Source organism: Cynocephalus volans, chromosome 9 (genome assembly GCF_027409185.1).
Source record: "Cynocephalus volans isolate mCynVol1 chromosome 9, mCynVol1.pri, whole genome shotgun sequence".
NCBI classification, from domain to species: Eukaryota; Metazoa; Chordata; class Mammalia; order Dermoptera; family Cynocephalidae; genus Cynocephalus; species Cynocephalus volans.
In genome coordinates, this window is record NC_084468.1 from 132,090,789 (window position 1) to 132,114,002 (window position 23,214).

General features: G+C 35.8%; 1 protein-coding gene across 1 annotated transcript in view; it reads right to left on the minus strand.

Annotated features, from left to right (window-relative positions):
- The window catches only part of IQCM (IQ motif containing M), a 280,795-nt gene that overhangs the window by 200,583 nt on the left and 56,998 nt on the right, over nt 1-23,214 (minus strand). The window contains exon 5 of the mRNA XM_063107487.1: nt 22,697-22,789. Within this exon, the coding sequence (XP_062963557.1) occupies nt 22,697-22,789 (93 nt within the window). The remainder of the gene's footprint in view (nt 1-22,696; nt 22,790-23,214) is intronic.

Consider the following 23,214-nt stretch of genomic DNA (forward strand, 5'->3'; position numbering starts at 1 on the left):
AACAAGATGAAAATCATGCAAGACTCTATGTGGCCACAATTTCTCAGGGGATTTTTTTTCTTTCCTTTCTTTTTTTTCTTCTGGTCAGTAATAATACATCTTTTCCTTTTTCTTTTTTTTTTTCTTTTTTGTCATTAGCTAGGGAAGAAATGGGTTTCATTCTAGTTTCCTCTTACCATGGCCTAATGTGGGAAAGGTTCTTTAAAAAATCTCCAACATGCACAGGCCCTAAGCCTTGACTCTGTTCTCCTTGTGCACGTGTTTGCTTTTCCCAAGTATGCAGTATCAACAACGCCTTCATGGCATAAATAGGTTTGGCACTCCAATATGCTGCTTCCCTTTGATTCTTCAGTAATGTTTTAAGATATTTTTTTTAAGTTTATCTAACATTTTTTGTTATTTCAATAGAAATGGCTTATCCAAATAGCGTTTCCTCCCATTAACTGAAATAAATACCTCATTAGAATTGTCAAATTACTAAAGCCAGAGCTTAATGGATTTTGTTTACCCACAAACTAAAACAAAGCACTATTCCAACATCTTCATTTCCTTGGATGCATGGTAACAATTTTTAAAGACTTACATAAGTATTTATCTGTTCATAAAATAGATAACTAATGTTGAACTATATTTAAATTTTCTGATATAATAATCACTGACAGGTCTCCAGACATCTTTTACCCAACTTAAGAAATGTTCAAATTTTAAAATAGTATTAAAACAAGGAAATCAACATGTCACAATAGTTTGATATAGCTTTTATAAAAAGCACAATGTTGGTATTTTTTAAGAGTTGTTTCACAAACCTTCCTATGTGCAAAAAAATAAACTGAATTAAAACAATCAGTTAATCCATTCTTCTACCAAAAGATAGTAGTCTCACCGTCATGGGTTAAATTGGGTCCCCCAAAAAGATACACTGAGGTTCTCACTCCCATACCTCAGAATGTGACCTTATTTGGACATCGGGTCATTGTGGATACAATTAGCTAAATTAAGATGAGGTCATACGAATTAGTTAAATTAAGATGAGCTCCTACTGTAATAGAGTGGGCCCCTAATTCAGTATGATTTATGTCCTTAAAACAAGAGGAGAGATATACAGATACACAGGAAGACAGTTTTGTAAACGTCAGAGTGTAATTATGCTGCCACCAGCCAAGTAACACCTGGGCTACCAGAAGCTGAAAAAGACAAAGGATTCTCCCTTAGAGGCTTAAGAGGAACCAAGGCCCTGGCAATACCTTGTTTTCAAATGTCTAGCTTCCAGACCTGTGAGACAATAAATTTCTGTTATTTTAAGTCACCCAGTTTGTAGCAATTTGTTACAGCAGCCCTAAGAAACTAATCTACCCTATTAAAATGTCATCTTTGATTTTACATCATACAAGTAACTTTTGAGGAAGATATGTTATCTAACATTAAAGTACAGAAAGGCAATAATATGTTTCATGTTAATATTCATGTATGAACTGCAATTCCTTCAGAGAGTCTTACTTCTTGGCTTGAAATGTTGAAAATAGGATTGACAGACATGAAAAACATGAAACACAACAAAGGAAGAGTTTAAAAGGATTACAGTAAAAACGAAAGACATAGTAAACAGGGAAAAGGAGAAAAGAAACAATAATAAAACAAAAATATATTAAAGACAAGTTTAATAAACAACTACTAAAATAAAATTAGAATCTTCAAGTTGAAGGTCATACCTTATCTCGGCGGGGGGGAAATGTAAGGCATGGTGCTCACCACAACAGACCTCAGAAATATTGCTAGAATTCAAAAAAAAAGAATTCTTTGAATAGCTAGGCAGAAAGAACAATCTGTCTATAAAAAGCAAAGCCCCTGGGTAGAAGGCAGTGGAAAAATGTCACAAAATACTCAAGAAAAATATGAGTGTGACATAAGATTTTTATTCTAGCCTAGGTGATACAACTAATAAATAACATAACTAACCAAAATTTTGAAAGAAAAAAGAAGTTGGTGTACATAGCTGATTTTGACATCTTTTATAGCTGAGGGGCAAAAGTATCACGTTTGAAATTAGTTAAATCTCATGATCCAAAATAAGTATATTTAAACTATGAAGTATATACAAATAGAAATGACACATCTAATAAAATTGGGTGGTAGATGAAGAAGGGAGAGAAGATTAAAAAGAAACATACACGTTCCATTATTGTTCATGAGACGTAGTAATAGTTACAGGAAAAAAATATGTCTTTTACTCATGAAATATTAACTGTTACAGGAATTGGCCTCCTGTCACAAATAACTAGAAAAATGAACAAAAGATTTATTTCAAGTATACAGTAATTAGGAAAGTGTGGTACTCTTCTAAGGCTATGTAAGCGGATGGATGGAACGTAACAACACAGAAACAGACCTATGCATATATGGAAATTTAGTATATGACAGAGGTGGCCTTGAAGACCATTGAGTAAAGCAGGGATTTTTCAGTTAATACTTCTAGGGTAATATTGAGGGTCTCTTCTACAGGGGCGTGGGGGAGGAAGTGAGGAAGAGGAGGGAAAGAAACCGGAGCCTTCTCTCACACCTTGCACAAAAATTAACTTCAAGGAACTTAAAACCTAAATATAAACATAGAAACTAGTATAACCTAGGAATAATAATAAACATTAATTCAATGATCTCAAAGTAAGGAAGAATTTCATGTTTTACAAACAAGGTACAAAAAAAAAGCCATAAAAAAACTGAAAAATTCAATTTCTATTGATCAAAAGACCCTATAAAAGAGTATATAAAGATCAGCAATAAAGAGCTGGAGAATTTTTTTAAACTGACAAAGATGCAGTCATACTATTTTATGAAGAATTTTTATAACTCAGTAAGAAAAAGGAGACAACCCAAAAGAAAAATGGAAAAAGGCAATTGAACAGGATTTCAAAAAAGAGAAAATCCAAATAGCCAAAAAGCATATGAAAAGGTGTTCAACTTCATCTAGAATCAAGGAGATGTAAATTAAAACAAACTTTTAAAGAAGCACCTGTATTCCAACTAGCACAAATTTGTGAGTTTAACATTCCAAGAACTAATGAAGATATGAAACAGTGGGAAAGTTCTTTCTCTGTGAGTGGGAGTATGAATTAGTACCAACCCTGGAATACAGTTTGGCATTATTGAGGAGTTGAAGATAGATACAACCTGAGACTCAGAAAATCCTCTTTAGTATATGTCCTAGAGAAACCCTCACACATGCACACCAAAAGACTTGTATTGTTCATAACAGTTCTAAAGTGAAAAAAAGCTCAAATGTCCATCAAGAACAGACTAAATACTTGATTATGTATTTCTAAAGTGGCATACTGCCCAGCAGTGAAAATGAACAAGTTACAATAGTGTGTAGCAACATGGATGAACTTTACAAAGTTGAGCAAAACAGGTAAGACACAAAAAATACATGCAGTACGATTTAATTTACATAAACTTTAAAAATAGGTAAAAATAATTTACCATCACTTTGTGTGATAACACTAGAGAGAAAAGTTCAGAAGTTATGATCACAAAACAAAAGTTAGTGGTTAAGTCCAAGGGGTAAATAAGCATATTTTAATTGGGAAGAGATAAGGTGTGTGGGTGAGGTGGCTGCTGAGTACTGTCAATATTCTATTATGACCTGTGTGGTGTTTGCACAGGGTTTACTTTATAATTATTCATCACATCATTCCAGGGCTAGCTTCACAATTTGTGGGACCCAAATGAAAAGGAGGGATCCCTTGTTCACAAAAAGAGGAGAAAAGGTTTGCGTTCATTCAGCAGTCTCCCCCAACCTGTCATAGTGTTTTTATTTGTTATTTAATGTTGTGCTCCCTTAAGCATGGGGATGCTTACTGGATGAGTGCAGACTATCACACCCACCTCAGACCCTCCTTGTTCCTGCACCCAGGCCCACTGTGGGGAGAGGGCAGCTGTAGTCATGGGGCTGGAACCAGAGAGCAGGTAGTCAAGAACCTCTCGCTGGAAGGCAAGGAGGGTGGCAGGAGGTGGGGCCAAAGGAGAGCCAAGGCTCCAAGCCTCCAGAGCATGTTTCATTATCCTATCAGACTCACCTACAAAACACAAATTTAAAGAAATAACGATTAAGAATTTCAAGAAGTTGACCACAGAGCCTTTCCAGGGCAGGGTCCTGTGTGACTGTAGAGAACCATGCCTATGAAGCTAGCGTCCACTGTGTTTGTATACACACGAACACACACACACAGAGTCATGCATTGCTTAACGACAGGGATATGTTCTGAAAAATGCGTTACTAGATGATCTCATCACTTTGAGAACATCATAAAGTATACTTACACAAAACTAGATGGTATAGCCTACTGCACACCCAGGCTATATGGCATAGCCTGTTGCTCTGACTACCATTCTTATATGTGGTCTGTCATTGAGCAAAGCATTATGCGGCACATGACTGTATACTTCCTGTACATTTCTGCACACTTGTTGTATTATGTATGTGTGAGTGTGAGGATGAGTGTGAGTGTGAATGTAGGAAAGAAATGAACATATGCCCTTATTTTCTTCTGCAATTCCCTGAGCCATGGGTCAGGCCTGAGCAGAAGGGAAGTGAGAAGAATTGAAGGGATTGTGACAGAAACGTTTTAAATTAGATATCAGATTGACACTTATTTACTGAAATGTTCTTATATCTAAATGTGGACCTGTGCATTTAGAGGCTGTTTTATAAATTAAGTATTTATAATTAAGATCATGGGCAATTAATTCCAGAGCATGCAAAGCAATTGAACATAATTGTCCTTCACTATAACACTGATGCCAAGAACCTCCTACTCTCTGATCTTGGTTTCTTCCTTTCCACTCAATTGTAACTGAAAAAAATGTAGGATGTTTGACGGGGAAATTTACAAAATCTAATAAAAGTAGATACAAATAGATTAAGTCATCTAATATATGACTTAATTCAGATTACAGAAAGGAAAGAGATGGAAGGAAACCAGGTAGGTGCTTTACCTATGTTACACCTATTTAATTCTAACACAATAGTGGGAAGATGGCAGACTAGAGATGCCCAGGGCATGTTCCTCCCACAGAAGAAGATCAAAATGGGTCCACAGCCACCACTGCTGCAGTTTCCAGAGCCATTGTCCAGTCCCAGAACCATCACCCATAGCAGAGTAGTTCCCTACAGAGCAGTATTCCTGTGGGCGGACCATCGCTGCAGCTGTGGATTCTGCAGACATGAGGGAGGCTACACTGACTGCTACTATTGCCACCACTGTGAGTTAACCCCACTGCCACCAAAATCACCACAGATGTTAGGGAGATGGCTGCAGCCTCCAGAGCCACTGCCATAACCACATGGTAACCCCACTCCCACCACAATGAGGTAATCCACTACCACCAAGGACACCATAGACACTAGGGAGAATCTGTAGCCACCTACGCTGCTGCTGCCTCCATGAGGTAACCCTGATGATGCTGAGGACACCACAGACACAAGTGAGACAGTTGCAGCCACTGGCACTGCTGTTGCCCCCATGAGGTAACAAAGATGCTGCCAAGGACACCATAGACAGAACAGAGGCAGTTGCCACCACCAGCGCTGCTGTTGCCCCCACAAATTAACTCTGCTACTGCTGCAGATACCTCAGATGCCAGGAAGGCAGTTGCAGCTGCTGACATAACTGCTATTGATGCAAGGCAACCCCACTGCAGCTGTGGACATCATAGCCATGGCTGCAGTTGCCACCATCACTGGTGCCACCAGACAGGCACTATGGTTATACAAGCAGCCTGCCACTGCTGGAGCCACTGCTGCCATGTGGGCAGCACAACAAAACCACCACCACAGCCACCACTGCTGCAAGGATGGCCTGCTAACACTGCTGCTCTGCAGGTGGACTGCCAACCACTCAACTGCATTAGCACAAGGACGATCACCATCAGAGTCCAGGGAAGGAGAGTAATAGAAGCAACTGCCTTACTAGATGACCAGACATCAACATAGAGATACTAGAAATATGAAAGAAAAAAAAAGACAAGAAAAGAAAAGATGAGTTCTCCAAAGGAATGCAGTAGCTCTAAAATACCAGACCCCCTAGAGCAGAAAACCCTTGAAATGACTGAAAAGGAATTCCAAGTAAAAATCTTAAGGAGACTCAATAAGATACAAGAAGACGTACTTAGGCAACACAATGAACTGAGCAAAATTATCCATGATATGAAGGAGGAAATTTATAGAGATTAATATTTTAAGAAAGAATGTTGAAGGAGTCATTCAACAAAATAAAAAAAACACAACTGAGAACTCAAGCAGCAGGCTAGAACAAGCAGAAAAAGCAATTTCTGATGTAGAAGACAGTCTCTTCAAAATAACAGACAGACAAAAAAAGAAAAAAGAATTTTTAAAAATGAAGGAAATCTAGGGGAAAGATTATGATTTTTAATGATGAATATGCTAGTAATAATTCAAAAAACAGTAAATAGTGTAATTAAGCACTGAAAATAAATAAATAAATAATAGAAAACTAAAAATATAAAAATGAAGAAAATCCAGAAAAAATAGCATACAAACTGAACAGTGCACACATCCAAATCGTGGGTATTCATGAAGTGGGGAGAAAGGAAAAGGCATTGAGAACATACTCAAAAATAATAATACTGGAAAGCTTCCCAGGTATAGGTAGAGACACAGACCTTCAGATTCAAGAGATTCAAATATCTCCTAACAGATTTATTCCAAATAAGCCCTTTCTGAGACACATTATAATCAAAGTGGCAAAACTCAAGGACAAAGACAGAATCCTAAAAATAGTAAGAGAAAAGCATCAAGTCACCTATAATGGAATCCCCTTCAGATTAACAAGAGACTTCTTAGCAGAAACCCTACATCACAGAAAAGAATGGGATGATATATTCAAAATACCAAAAGAAAAAAATTGAGAGCCAAGTATACTAAAACCAGTAAGGCTATCCTTCAGAAATGAAGGAGAAACAGTGTATTTCCCAGACAAATAAAAACTAAGGGAGTTTGCCACCACATGACCAGCCCTACAAGACGTCCTCAAGGGAGTCCTGAATCTAGAATCCAAAAAACAATAATCATGAATACACAAGAAAGAACAAAACACACTGGTAAAACAAAAATGCAAATAAGGAGAAAGAAACTATTTATTAACACCTCAAAAAGCTAAAAACAATGAAGACAAACAATAACTTGGAAAGAATGAAACAAACAATATTTAAAACATCCAAATGAAAATCAATAAAATGCCAGGAGTAAAACAAAACTTTCAGAAACAACCTTAAATGTAAATGGATTAAATATCACTCTCATAGGACACAGACTGGATGATCGGATTAAAAAGCTAAACCCAAATATATGCTGTCTACAAGAGATTCACCTCACCTGTAAAGACACACACAGACTAAGAGTGAAGAGAGAAAAAGACACAAAGAAGGCCATTATATAATCATAAAGGGATCTATCAAGCAAGAAGAAATAGCAATCATAAATATATATAAAACCAACATCAGAGAACCAATATATATAAAGCAAACACTATTAGACCTAAGGAAAGAGATAGACCCAAATATGATAATAGTTGGAGACAGAAACACCCCACTCTCAACTTTGGACAGATCATCTAGGTAACAAATCAGCAGAGAAACATAGAATTTAAGCAACATTTTATACCAATTGGATTTTGAAAATATCTACAGAACATTTCATCTAACAAGAACAGAATACACATTCTTCTCATCAGCACATAAAATATCTCCAGGATAGACCACATGTTAGATCACAAATCAAGTCTCAACAAATTTTTAAAAACTGAAATCATTCCAAGTATCTTTCAAACCACAATGGATTAAAACTACAAATCAACAACAAGCAGAAATCTGAAACTATACAAACACATGGAAGTTAAACAATATACTCCTGGTGACATAAGGGTCCATTAAGAAATTAAACAAGAAATCAAAAAATTTCTAGAAACTAATGAAAATAAAGACACATTATACTGAAACCTGTGGGATACTGTAAAAGCAGTACTAAGAAAGACGTTTATTGCAATAAACACTACACCAAAAAAATAGATTTCAAGTAAACAACCTAAAGCTACACCTCAAAGAATTAGAAAATCAAGAACAATCCAATTCAAAATTAATAGATGGAAATAAATAATTAAGACCAGAGTAGAACTAAATGAAATACACACCCAACAAATGATACAAAAGATCAATGAAAGAAAAAGTTAATTTTTTGAGAAGCAAAACAAAATAGACAAACCATTAGCTAGGGTAACTAAAAAAAAGAAGAGAGAACACCCAAATAACATAAACCAGATCTGAAGGCAGACATATTACAACCAATACTACAGATATACAAATAATCATTAGAGACTATTACAAACAACTACATACCAACAAATTAGAAAACCTGGAGGAAATGGATAATTTCTGGACACACACAAACTACAAATACTGAACCAAGAAAAAATAAAAAACCTGAACAGGCCAATAATAAGCCATGCGATTGAAGCAGTAATCAGCAGTATCCTAACAAAGAAAAGTTCAACACTGGGTGGCTTTACTGCTGAATTCTACTAAACCTCTGAAAAGGAATTAATACTAATTCTCTTCAAACTATTCCAAAAAATTGAAACAGAGGCCATTCTCCCAAACTCATTCTACTAGGCCAGTGTCTTGCTGATACTAAAACCAGACAAAGACACAACAAAAAAAGAAAACTACAGGTCAGTATCTTTCATGAACAAACATGCAAAAATGCTCAATAAAATATTAGCAAACAGAATACTGCAACATGTCAAAAAAAATTATACACCACAATCAAGTGAGATTCATCCCAGAGATGAAAGGATGTTTCAACATACACAAGTTAATAAATGCGATACACCACATCAACAAAATCAAGGGCAAAAACCATACGATTACCTCAACAGAGACAGAAAAGGAATTTGACAAAATTCAACATCGTTTCATGATAAAGCCCCTCAGTAAATTAGATATAGAAGGAAACTATCTCAACACAGTAAAAGCCATATATGACAAACTCACCACCAATATCATCCTGAATGGGAAAAACTGAAAGTTTTCCCCTTAAGAATGAGAACAAGACAAGGATGCCCACTGTTACCACTCCTATTTATCATAGTATTGGAAGTTCTAGCCAGAGCAATCTGGCAAGAGAAAGAAATAAAGGGAATCTAGATCAGAAAAGACAAAGTCAAATTCTCTCTGTTTGCAGATGACATGATCCTATTCACAGAAAAACCAAAAGACTCTACAAAAATTTTCTTAGAGTTGATAAACAATTTCAGTAAAGTTACAGGATACAAATCAGCATGCAAAAATCAGTAGCATTTTTATACTCCAACAATGAACTAGTATAAAAAGAAATCAAGAAAGCTAGCCCATTTACAACAGTCATGAAAAAAATTAAATATTTAGGAATAAATTTAACCAAGGAAGTGAATGATCTCTACAATGAGAATTATAAATCACTGTTGAAAGAAATTAAAGAGGACATAAAAAGATGGAAAGACACTCCACACTCTTGGATTGGAAGTTAACAATGTGAAAATGTCCATACTACCCAAATCCATCTGCAGATTCAATGCAATCCCCAGCAAAGTGCCAATGATATTCTTCATGGAAATAGAAAAAACAGTCATAACATTCACGTGGAGCAACAAAAGACCCAGAATAGCCAAAGCAATCCTGAGCAAAAATAAATAAATAAATATAGCTGGAGACATAACACCACCTGACTCCAAATTATTCTACAAAGCTATAGTAACCAAAACAGCAAGGTATTGGCATAAAAATAGGCATGCAGACCAATGGAACAGAGTACAGAATCCAGTAATCAACCAACAAACTTGCAGCCAACTGAAATTTGACAAAGGCACCAAGAACACACTTTGGGGGAAAGAAAGCCTCTAATAAATGATGCTGCGAAAACTGGACATCCATATGTAGAAAAATGAAACTAGACCTGTACCTCTTGTCATGTACCAAAATCAATTCAAAATGAATTAAATAATCCAATATAAGATCTGAAATATTAAACTTCTAAACAAAAACATAGGGGAAACACTTCAGGAAGTAGAACTGGGCAAAGATTTTATGAACATGACCCCAAAGCACAGACAATGAAAGGAAAAGTAAACAAATGGGATTATATCAAACTAAAGAGCTTCTGTACAGAAAAAAAAAAAAATAACAGAGCAAAAAGACAACCTACAGAGTGAGAGAAAATATTTGCAAATTATGCATCTAACAAAAGATTAGTATCCAGAATATACAAGGAACTCAAACAACTTAACAGTAAAACAACAAATAACCCAATTAAAAAATGAGCAAAGGACCTGAATATGCATTTCTCAAATGAAGATACACAAATGGCCAACAGACATATAAAAAAATGCTGAACATCACTCAGCACTAGGGAAATGCAAATCAAAACTACACTGATATACATCTCACCCCAGTTAGACTGGCTATTCCCACAAAGAGAGAGAATAACAAATTCTGGCGAGGATGAGAAGAAAGGGGAACTCTCCTACAGTGTTGGTGGGACTATAAATCAGTGCAGCCATTATGGAAAATGGTAGGGAGGTTCCTCAAACAAGTACAGGTAGAACTGCCATATGATACACCAATTCCACTGCCAGGTATATATCCAAAGGAGTGGAAATCATCATGTTGAAAGGATACCTGCACTGCCATGTTTATTGAAGCTCTGTTCATAAAATCCAAGAATTGGAACCAACCTAAATGTCCATTGTTGGATGACTAGATAAGAAAAATGTAGTATATTTACATAACAGAGTATTACAGTGTCATAAAAAGAATGAAATACTGCCACTTGCAGCAATATGGATGAACTTAGAGAAAATTATGTTAAGTGAAATAAGCCAAGCACAAGAAGAGAAATGCTGCATATCCTCACTTATAAGTGGGAGCTAAAAAATAAACAAATAAATAGAAAGAAAGAAATACACAACAATCACAACAATTGATTGAAGTTTTGAAAGGAGAGAACATAACTGAAGTTACCAGAGGCAGGAAAGGAGGTGGAGGATGGGTTAGGGATAACTGGTAACAGTCCACAAAAAACAATTATATTGTATGTTGAATATACTAGTTTTCCTGATTTGAGCATCACGTATTACATACAGGTATTGATATTCAACTCTGTACCCCACACACATGTACCATCAACTATGTTTCAATAAAAAAAGAATCATCATCATCATCTTACATAATGATTCTGAAAGACAGATACAAATATCTCCATTTCTACAAAGAACACTGCTTAGGGAGGATGAGTATCCTAACCAAAGTCATCAGCTAGTAAGAGGGTATCTGACTAGAAAGTTCTTCTACTACCTTTCTTTGCCTTCCTTTCTTTCTTCTTCTCTTAAATATTTACTGTACATATACTATGTGCCAAGCATTATGAGGGGTAATTTAAATACAGAGTGAGTGACTGAGTTACTTGGGAGCATGAACTCTAAAGCTGTGCCGTCAATACAGTGACTACAAGGTCTGTATTTCTGCAAGCACTTAAATGTGGCCAGTATGAAATGAGATATAAGTTACATTATACACCCGTTCTCAAAAACTTAGTAACAAAAAAGTACATAAAATATTTTACTAGTAATGTATAATATTGATTACATATAGAAATAATACATCTTTGATACATCAGATTAAATAAAATATACATTTCGAATTTATTTCACCTGTTTAATTTTTTAATGTGGCTACTAGACACACAATTAAGTTATAATTGTGTCTCACATTTCATTTCTTTTATACATCAGTGGTCTAAAGATGCCCTCTCTATCTTGCTTCAGGATGTATGAATGAATTACCTACATGACCTGTAATTTTTAAAAGTTGTATTTCAAGATTACTTAAAATAAGAAACATCTGTAATTCGCTTCCTGATACCATCAGTTATTACTGACTGTATATTCAATCTCTCTTGAAATTTCAGAAATTACCTTAACAAAATTTAACTAAACCGTGCTGGTTTTCTTTTTCCTGACAGAGTACACAATGAGCAAAGAGAAATTCAGGACACAGGTATCCTTCTAATGGATTGAAAACTGCTTTTCTTACATCCCTTAAATCTTTCTCAGAGATTTGCAGAACACTTTTAATATAGCTTGCATTTCTCTCAGCACAAAAATTTTTATTGTTTAGAATTTGGCACATTAAAAATATTTTCACCTTTTTCTAAAGAAGATAAAGCAAAATGTATTTTTAAATAATAAAACACATAGATGTTTTTATGAAATATCTATTAATGTGAGCAGTGGGGAATCATACAAGAAAGGTATCTTCCTATTATATTCTTATGCACTGAAAGAGCAATACCAAGTAATTGGTAATTCAACATATAATGTAACACTCCAAAGTTGTGTGAGATTGATAAACTTGTAAGACTGATTAAAAACGGAATTAAAAAATATGCACAGTAATGAGAAACACCAAATTTAGACTGAGAGTGCAAGAACCAAAACTGTCAAAAAATCATACAAGTTTATACTAACTACCGTTTAGTTCATAACACTGTATGCACCACAAAACGCTCACTTTATAAACTCCTGTGTTGAATCACTTTGATGTATCCTGAAATATTCCAATTTTATAATCAAATAATAAAATTGTAATAAATAGATATAAAACAATGTGAACATATATAAAGCAACAAGGTAAAATGGAACATGTAAAGAAATGAGAATCGGAAGCCTGATACTTGTTGTGAAGCTTGAGCTAGTCACAAACTTTCTGATATTTAGTTTCCTCATCTGAAAAATGGGAAAAGTAAGACTCACCACGCTTCAAGATCCTGTGAAAATTGAAGGAGAGCGTATGTGAAGGAAACTTGTTACAAATAAAGTGTGACGCAAATTATGCTATTATTATATTAAAAACAAATTTACTATATGATTTTACTATAAGCATCTTCCTTTCAATTAATGTTTTGAATAGTCATTATAGTAAAAAGTAATATAAATATTTGAAATTAATTAAATTCCAGCTTTTTCAAGTTATTTTTAGAATCATCTTGGTATAAATTAATAACTAAAATCACACCAATAAATGAAAATAGTTTTGAGAAGGCACTTGATACTTACAGTAGAACTTTGGGAGAGAGGTGACCATGAAATTAAAAAAATCAGTGACAGTCCAAATGTACACAGGCAATATCACCTACCTCCGACTCCTCTTGTGATTTAATGGATTCTGCATAAAACTAAACCTATTCAGAAGGTTAGATTTTACTATTTTTAAAAATCTATTTTCCACTTCCAAAATAGGTTGAGGATTCCTCCCTCTCTTCCTTTTTTCCTTCAGCTGCCTTCACACAGTGTCAGAAGGCGGAAACAAAGAATATGACTTTTCCTCCTCAGACAGTACGCAGCCCTCGGTGGGGCAGGCAGGTAGGGAGACTAGAGAGTTTTCTGCACGGGTTCATAGGGGGAGAATTCTCTTAGAAGCATTGGGAGAAAAAGAAATGAACATTTTTTGTTCAGTTAATGAAATGAAAGCATTATATTAGACTTAACTAGAAAAAAATTTATAAATGTGTATAGTCACTAGATTAAAAAAAATGTAAAGGGAACAAAATTGGAAGGAAATAGATGAAGTTCATATTCATGGCTGTGAGAGAGTGGTGGCATTAATACAAAAGCTTCTTTTCCCCAGCTGTTCCTTAATATGATTATACGTATTATTTATAAGGGAAAAAATTTAAACCTGAAAATTGCTATTGATCTTAATACAATATAAATCTAATGATGGGGATTTCGTTTATTTTAAGCTATCTTCACAAGGGAACAAAAGCCATTTATAAGGTGTTTTTTGAGATTTCATATCTGGTACTGCATGGGCTATTTTTAAGGAGGGATTGCTGTCCTAACAAAAGTTTTATCTTTCTTACTGAGAGATTTCATCACACTAATTTGACAATAATACCATATATAACCGTATCTGGAAAACATTCATTATTACAAGTGAATGCTAAAGTAAAATCAAATAACGAATATTAGGATCCCAAAGAAAGTGCTCAGAGCTGACCAATATGAAGAGCAAGAAATAATAATAATTAATAGAAATTCATGAAATAGAAAACAACGTAATAAGAGAAAATCGGCAAAGCTAAAAGTTGGTTTGAAAAAAAGAAAATGGTAAAGTTATCAGAACTTCAGAAAAACTGACCAAAAAAAGAAAGAGGAAGGAAGGAGAAAGGGAAGAAGAAAATAAAGGAGGAAGAGAGAGAGAGAGAGAGACAACACCTAAATGATCAGTATCAAGAAAGAAAAAAGAGACACCAGTACAGATGTCATTATGGACAACTTTATGACAAGTACTTTTGATAATTTAGACATATTCCCACAAACACAACTGATTAAAACTGATAAACAAAAAATAGTTTCATCAGTTATAATTTCATTTCAGACATTTTATCCATGATTTTTAAATTCCATGTAAAGAAATCTCCAAGCAAGGTGGCTTCATTACAATAATTTAGGAAGGTATAGGATATAAGGTTCATGTAAAAATATCAACTGTATTTCTATGTTCCAGAAAAAGAAAAGGGGAGACAGAAATAAAATTTTAAATACTATTAAAAAGAGTATCAAAACATCAAATGCATAGAAATAAATCTAAAATATATGTAGAAAACTATAAAATATTTTTGAGACAACTTTAAAAAGATCTAAAAAACAAGAAGGTATATCATATCCATCTGTGTATCATTCTAAAAGTTTCTAAGTTTTTCTAAACTTTTAATCTGCCTGTAGGCAGGTAAATTTAAACAAACACTATCTTTGTAGAATAATGATAATTGTGGCATGACTTGTGAAATTAAAGTAAAAAAAAAAAGATAAAATTAAAATATTAGGGGCTGGCCAGTTAGCTCAGTTGGTTACAGCATGGCCTTATAAACCAAGGTCAAGGGTTCAGATCCCTGTACCAGCCAGGCACCAAACAAAACAAAACAAAATGAAACAAATCAAAACAACAACAAAGTTAAAATATTAGAGAATAATAATAAGAATCTCAAAAAAGAGGAAGTACAAAGTCATCATTTTATTGTCTCAGAGGGGATCACAATACTTTTATTTATTTATTTTTAATTAACTAATTTATTTTTTTTTAACATTCTAAGATTTTGTGAGGCAGTTGGGCAGAGGGGGAGGGGTAAGAAGAGGGGGACATGGTGGGAGGGGAAGAAAGGAGGGGACTTGGTTGAGGCCCATGGCAATCCCCTCATTCCAGCAGGAGACCCTAGGGGTCTTCTGGCAGTGGCTTGGTTGTGGCTGGGCTGGATGTGGACTTGGCAGGGCATGGCTGAAGCTTTCAGCCCTCCACTGCCCTGGCTCAGGAGCCCAGGGTGCTTCTGGAGACAGCTCAGTAGTTGTTGCCGGGTTGGAGGCTCACATTGCGGGGGTGTGGCTGAACCCCCAGGACCCCCAACATGGCTCAGGAGCCCAGGGTGCTTCCAACAGTGGCCTGATAGTCATTGCTCGGCTGGATGCAGACATCAGGGGGGAGCGGTTGAGGCCCTTGGACCCCCACTGCCCCAGCTTAGGAGCCTGGGACATTTCCAGCAGTGGCCTGGTGGTCATTGCTGGGCTGGATGTGAATGTTGGGGGGGTATGGCTGAGGCCTTTGGCTCACCCCACCCCAGCTTGGCAGTTGGGAGGCTTCCAGTCCTTCTAGGTTTTATAGGTGTTCTTTGGTGGTGTTAGACCTCTACTGGTTAATATCAGAATTTTGTCTCTGATCCATGGGGTTTTTGTGTTTTCTTTCAGTTGTGTGTTGGATTATTCACTGTTCCCACCACTTAAACTCTGTACTGGAACTAGTTAGGTGTCCTTTGCTTACTTCTAAAATAGGGAAACTTCCTGTAGGGACCAGAACTTGAGCCCTGTGGTTGAGCTGTATTGAGTGCTTTGCCACTGATTTCCTTGGGGAAGGCTTTTTGTGCAGTTCAGGTTTTGATTTTTTGACCTTTTAAGCACTTCCAGGTCTTGTGAGGTCTGGTACACCTGGGTTATGTGGAAACTCTGATCTGAGCCTGAGTCTTTTCAGCAAACGCAGCCCTGCAGTTCTATATTCCTGACCAGTCTCCACTGAGTGGACCTGTGCTGATGGGAGAGCACACCAGCTGTCCATGCTGTGCCCCAATGTTCCCCCACTGGGCCAGTCTCTTCCACCCCTTCACTCTAAACACTTCCCATGGGATGGGCCATGCGCCTGTCCCTTGTGATGACTCACCAGCCTCTGAGTGGCCCCTTTTTTCGGTTGTTGTGGCTCCCGCTCCTATGTGGGTCCACAGGAACCCTGTTAGTGGTCTTGCTGGCCTGGGAGCCACCAAGGCCCTCTTCTCCCCTGCAGCCTCCAAGCAAATTCAGACGAAGAGCACAGCTGCAGCTCTTGCCACCTCTTGCTCCATGTGCTCATCAGGGCCAGTCTTGAAGTGGTCAGGGCTCAAAATGGTCAGAACAGTCCTTTCTTTCTCTCATCGTGGTTTCTCCTGCCTTCAGGAACTCCGTGGGTTTCTCCTCCTCTTTCCCTGAGCTCTAGCAGCCCCAGTTTGGCTGTCATTGGTTTTTAATAGTTGTAAATTGGTTGATTGTGGGAAAGAGTGATGCTGGGTATGGTCCTTTCTGTCATCTAGATTGAAAGTCCCCCAATTTTTAAATTTTACTAATATTTAAATCAGTAATATTTGTTTATCAAAAGACATCTTACATAAAGTGAAAAGACAAGCATCAATATAACAAACAAAAGATTATTATCAAATATTTCAAAGAACTCCAAATCTAGGTGGAAACAAAGTAATAGGATTAGGAAAGGGCACACAAGTAGACAGTAGTTGTTATCAATGTGTTAGTCCTTTTGCTGCAGGGTGACTTTGTCTGTGTTCATTATAATATTAAATAATAAAGAAAATAAAAGAGGGCAATTCATGGAAAAGTGATGATAATGCATTGTAAAACAAGGATTTTTTTAAATCCAATTCGGGATACTTGAGGCCTGGCAATAATATGATAGATGAGAGAGAGAAATATGCCAGATAGATATGCTATCTATCCAATGTAGATTGGATAAATACTACACACATACATACATGTATATGTATATACATACATAGAATGAGAGGGTAGGGTGAGGCCATGGTTTTTGTTGTTGTTTTTAACTAGAAAAGCTCTAGGCCACGAAGAATAGGCATGAGTCATCAAAGCAAACTCCTCTAAAGGCATTAAATCCCTACAGAATCAGGAATCAGGATTTCTTATATTTTCTGAATTTAATTGTTTATATGCTTTCCTGCCAGTTCAGAAAGGTTTTAAAAGTTACCTTTTCATATTAACCAGCATTTTTAGGTATCTTTCCTTGCACAGTTGTTCATCACGTTCTCGGGAAAAAAAAATATATACAGCTGAATTTTTTTCCAGGTATATTTTTCATTCAAAATAAAAACATCATATTTGAACTCCATGGGTGAAAATATTTATTCTAATAAATTAGATTACTTTCCTCATGTAACAGAAAAAAAATAATAATTGGTACAACACTTTTACAAAATAAAATAGTATTGTCATTCATCCAACAAAATATAGTAAGTCCTTCCTATGTGCCAGACGTTATTCCAGGTCGAAGGTATTAAACGGTGAACAATTCAATCAAAACTATCTGCATTCACGGAGATTACATTCTAGCAGGATGAAGCAGACAGAACCAAATAAGTAAAATAGACAGTAGGCCTGATATCTTAAGTACTAGAGATCAAAAGAAAGCAGGAGAGGTAGAAAGGGCTGGGAATTGTGACAGTCTCACTGCTGAGGAGGCACTTGGGCAAAGCCTGGCAATGGGGAAGAAGTGATGCCTGAGATGTCCACGAGAAAGGACTTGGCAGGCAGAGAGAACAACGCGTACACACTTCCTAAACTGGACATGTTAGGTTTGAAATGCCTATTAAAAATCCCAGGCAGAAATGCTGATTAAGCAGTTAACATGAGCTGGAGTTAAGGAGAATAACCAAACTGGAGATATAAGGCTAGAATCATCAGCATATGGATGGTAAGTACTTAAAGCCATGGACTAGACAAAATATCCAAGAGAAAGAGTATAGCTAGAGAAGAAATTCAAAACTTGATTCCTCTTGTAAGCCTTGGGGACACAAGAATCCCAGTGCAGATTTAAAAAAAAAAAAAATGGAGTTTAGAAAGTAGTCTGGCTTTTCAAAGCCAGATTTTGAAGGTACAGTATTACAAAGTTCTCTAGATCTTCGACTATCAAAGAATATATGTAATATGACAGGGCAAAATCATTAGAGGAAAAGAGCTCAAGAAATTTAGAAGTCAATGAACAAGGGGGCTTATTCATTTGAATACCAAAATCACCAAGAATTATGACAAGATTAGTGTTAGCAAAAGAAACGAGGATCCAAGGGCTAAATTTCTTTAATATGAGGGAGAATGGATACAGATCAATAGATTACAGTCATAAGTAAGAGTAATGCAGAATACAGTCAGACAACGTGAGATGCGAAGCTGAGAGTTTTAGGGAAGAAAAAAGGAGAATGGCCTGGAAACAGTGATGAGGAATGAGGAAAACACCTGCCCTTCTCCAGTCTCAGAGGCACGAGGCCTGGGTGAGAACCAGCACCACGTGGGAGAGCAACGGAGGAAGAAAATGTCTTCAGGACACAGATTTGAGTTAGACCAAGAAGGCAAAGGAAACACTTAGAAGACGTTAAGGATTTAGGGTTTCCAGAGTGGGAGAAGTGAGGGCTAAGGTTAGAAAAGAAGACACACAGAGTTATACAGAGTGAAATTTTAGTGGTTACAGGAAGGCCCAGATGTCTTGAGGAGACCGATGCAGAAGAGTTAAAAGACATACTTAGTGAGATTCACCCCAAGGGTCTCAGGGCTGTGACTTTGGCAAGTAGGGAGAGGTGAAAAATATTGCCAGAAACAGTCTGGGGGACCCCTCTTCTCTGCTGCCAGTGACTATGTGGAGATGTTTTAATGTCTGAGAAGCAGCCATCCAGAAAGAGGAAATTTTCTAAGTGTTTATCCCTTTCATTGAGGGCAATTTCATTCTTTCCTTGAGAATTACACATGATGAAACTAAGCCCAAAGAGTTGAAGGGATTCGCACCAAGCCACACAGTTGTAGAGCAGTATATAGGCTTCTTTGACTAACTTCCTGACTTTCTTTTGAAAAAAAATCTGTTAAGGTGTTTTTCTAAACAACAGATTTCCTACGAGGGGTCGATTCCTTAGAATCCTAATGATCGAGAGAAAGTTTTGAAATTACCAGTGAAAGGGGTGCTTGAGAAAAATCAGTTTAAGAGTGACCTACCAAATATATTGAAATAGGAGGGCAAACAGTAGATTCAAGATCTCGAGCAAGATTGTAACTGTGTCAATGGCAAGAATAGTTGACTTCATGAAGGACACAGTTATTGTGATTACACAGTAACTGTAAACCTCCCTTCCTGAGTTCATGCCATGATAGTGTCAGTCAGTCAATGTCGTGATGAGGTGTGCCTTGTGATTCTAGTAATACTATATCCTTTAGGATAAAGTCAAAGCTTGGTCATCAAACACCAGATTTTTTTAGTCTATTAAGCTTTATAATTTATGTATATCTAGGAAATTGTGACTAATAATCACAGCACAATTTTATAAGACACTGAGTTGTATGTTATGTACTTAACAAGCATTATCTGAACACTTAGAGATTGCTATTGTCCTACATTTATCCAATGAAGAAATTGAGTGACAGAGCAATTCTAATCTCATTAGAGTAACTCCAGTGCTTTCACTCTGAATCACTATGCTGTACTGCTTTAAAAGGCACGGTATCAAGGAGAGATGATAGACAGAGAGATACACAGATTTTTTAAATCAAATCGATAGAAATCATGACTTATCTTAATTGCTATATTCTAGTTTCCTTCCCTTTTTCCTTTAATAATAATTATTTATTCTAAAAAAGAATTGGGCAATTTTTGACTCTATTAAATTACCATGTACCCCAGAGAAAACTGCTATCTCTACAATTACCTTACTATTCAAGTTGCATTCTGTTATGAAGTATACTACTTCAGTGACTGTGTCAGACATTGATTGAAGCTATAACTTACTAAATACTGCTATAATAATGACGTGGAGACAAAGCTTTGTTGTACAGATTTTTTAGACTGTAGCCTTGAAATGAACTAAAAAATTAACAAGCATAAAAAAGTATTCATTATTTTTCATTTAAGGCACAAAGTGAGGAGCCCACCTAGATTATTCAAAAAGGAAATCAACATTTTTCACATTTTACTCATAGCTTGCACAAAATAAGTTGCTGGCCCCAAGCCGTCAGACATTTTGGGCCTTATATATAAAACTGTTGTTGCAATTATAAAAGCGTGGTTTTTCTGAAAACAGAAGAAAACAAAAACTTCACATACCACAAAGCAGTGATAAAATCCCTTTTTTCATTTATTAAAGATACATTTTATTTTAAAGAAAAAAGAATAGCTACCCTACAGCATTTGGAAATAACAATTTTTATTGCAATTTTTTACACTTTCAGCATATTCAACCTTCCAACTCCCCGTGAAGTTATATGAATAGTGAGAGACCTATAATATCATAAAACTAATAATATGCTCAATAATTTGGTTTTAAAGCATATAAACCAAACTGCATAAATTTTACTTATTTTGACAGTATTTCTGCAGTCTACATATAATTCATGTAAAAAAACTAAACTGAAAAAATAGTGTACACTATTTTTCTTTCTCAAATTCTTTTTCATTTAGTAGTTATGAAGTTTCAGCCTACAGTACAGAAACAAACACACAGATACACATTGAAGTATACTCCACTTGGGTGGTTTCACCTTTTAATTTACATTCATTCATTCAACATACTTTTATTAATGCCTACTGTGTGTCAGGAACTGTAGTAGGCAGGAGGAGTCTTTTAACTTCCGTGAAGTTATGGTTCCATTAGTAAATATTTCAGATATTTCAGAAAAACATTTTTGCGTGAAAGAACCTTCAGCAAATCTCAAAACTTATCAAGTAGGTGGCTGCTAATTCTTCCAGTCTTCCACTCACAATTTTACAAAAATTTGTAGCTAATATCTCTGACTCTGTCAACAAATATTGTACAAAGTTCTTCTATCTTTTGTTTAGCACTAAATAAGCAATGGTCGAGCCCCTGTGTAGTAAGCTCTATGAAGACAAAAAAGGACTTAAATGAATTTCAACATTCAAACTAAAGCCATGAATTGCTGACCCTTCTACAAGATAAGAAGCTCTTCTGCAAGATGAAGACGTGTGTGATTTATATGAGGTGAACAGTATTTTAAGACAGAGCCTTTTGTCAACCTTTAGATGATCCTGAATAAACTCTAAATGTCACAGAATTAGTAGAACTTAACTTATGCTAAAGAGCTGTAGGTTTTTTTTGTTTTTTTTGTTTTTTGTCGTTTTTTCGTGACCGGCACTCAGCCAGTGAGTGCACCGGTCAGTCCTATATAGGATCCGAACCCGCGGCGGGAGCGTCGCCGCGCTGCCAGCGCAGCACTCTACCAAGTGCGCCACGGGCTCGGCCCTAAAGAGCTGTAGACCATAGCTTTCAAGGAGATCAGATTTCAAGATCAATATCTATTAGAACTATTACACTCAGTAGACCCTATGCCTTATGTGAATATTTGCCAGCATTTACTTCCACACACACATATTCAATTCTAGACTCAGTTGAAACCCACACATTATTTCCTTACTCTGAGGCCTCAAGTGATTTAATCAAGCCTTAAAAAATATTTTAAACTATGGAGCAATATAAAAATCAAAATTTTAAAACAAATCTATTGAATATCTTCAACATTCTGACATTATATTCACAAATTTTAATAGTTTCGGTGAATATTGGTTGGAATAATGAAAATGCGTTTCATAGAATTTAAGTTTGGAAATGAGCCTCTGCTTGATGCTTGAGTGCCTTCTATAATAATTCAAACAAATAAAGGCTGGTAAAATCGTAGTGGGACAAAGGACATTTTATGCAAGAGTGCCTTGAGAACCCAAAGAGGAATTTATTACGCAAACTTTTAAAAATTTCTTCCAAAATCAATCAAAGTCTAGCTCTACAAGAAGAGTTTTCTTTTAATGACAGCCTGAAGCTCAAGAACATGAGTAACAAGTTAAAAAGAAGGAAAACTACAAAATAGTTTCTTTGAGTCAATAGCCTCCTAGGTTTTCAAGTAGTTCAAATTCTAGAGAATTTCTCAATCACACTTAAGCGACTTTAAAGAATCATATATTTTTTCTTTTGAAAAAAGTATGTATTTTTCAAAACAATAACTCAACCATAGAGAAACTATTAAAATTACAAGAATTTATCTTTATAATTTACGACAACCTTCAATATTCACACATATTTTTAAAAATCCAATCTCTCAAGTTCAAACAAGGGAGTAAAAAATTAGTTATTCGTTGTTTCCAAAATCTCTTCATCGTTGACATCGTATTTGAAATAATTATAAAGAAAATAACTCTATTCAATACTAGCTCTGATTCTGCATTTGAAGGAAATGCAAAATAATGAAAATTAATTTGCTGCTACCAACATGCATGGAGTGAGACTCACCAGGTTCTTTCCAAAGTCCCACGGAAGACGTCATGGGTTGAATGGGCAAGCCAAGATGGATTGGGAAGGCATATGAGTCCAAAATTCTGTTTCCAAAACATGAAGTTACGTATTTGAGTTATTTAATAGTTCCTATTTTGTAATGCACATCTTCAAGACTAATGTTATGGAATTAAATGATAATCACAGAGACAAAACCATTTGTCTCCAGTCAACAGAACTACACTTATTGTACTGTCGGTGCCCTGTAAATATTTATTACTGAGCAAAGACAACATAATACCAAATCTTGCTGGTTCTGAGTGTGGATAACAAATAAAAGCATTTGTTTTTCAAACAAGCCCCATCTAACAAAAATCAGGAAAATGAACAATCTTCATATTGATCTATTTCTTCACTGTTTTGTATGAGATTTTAAGTAATATATTTTTATAACATGACTTGGAAAGCTTCAACCACATCAGCTGAATAAAGAGTCAGGCACCACAAAGAAACATTAAACAATGTAAATAAACAAA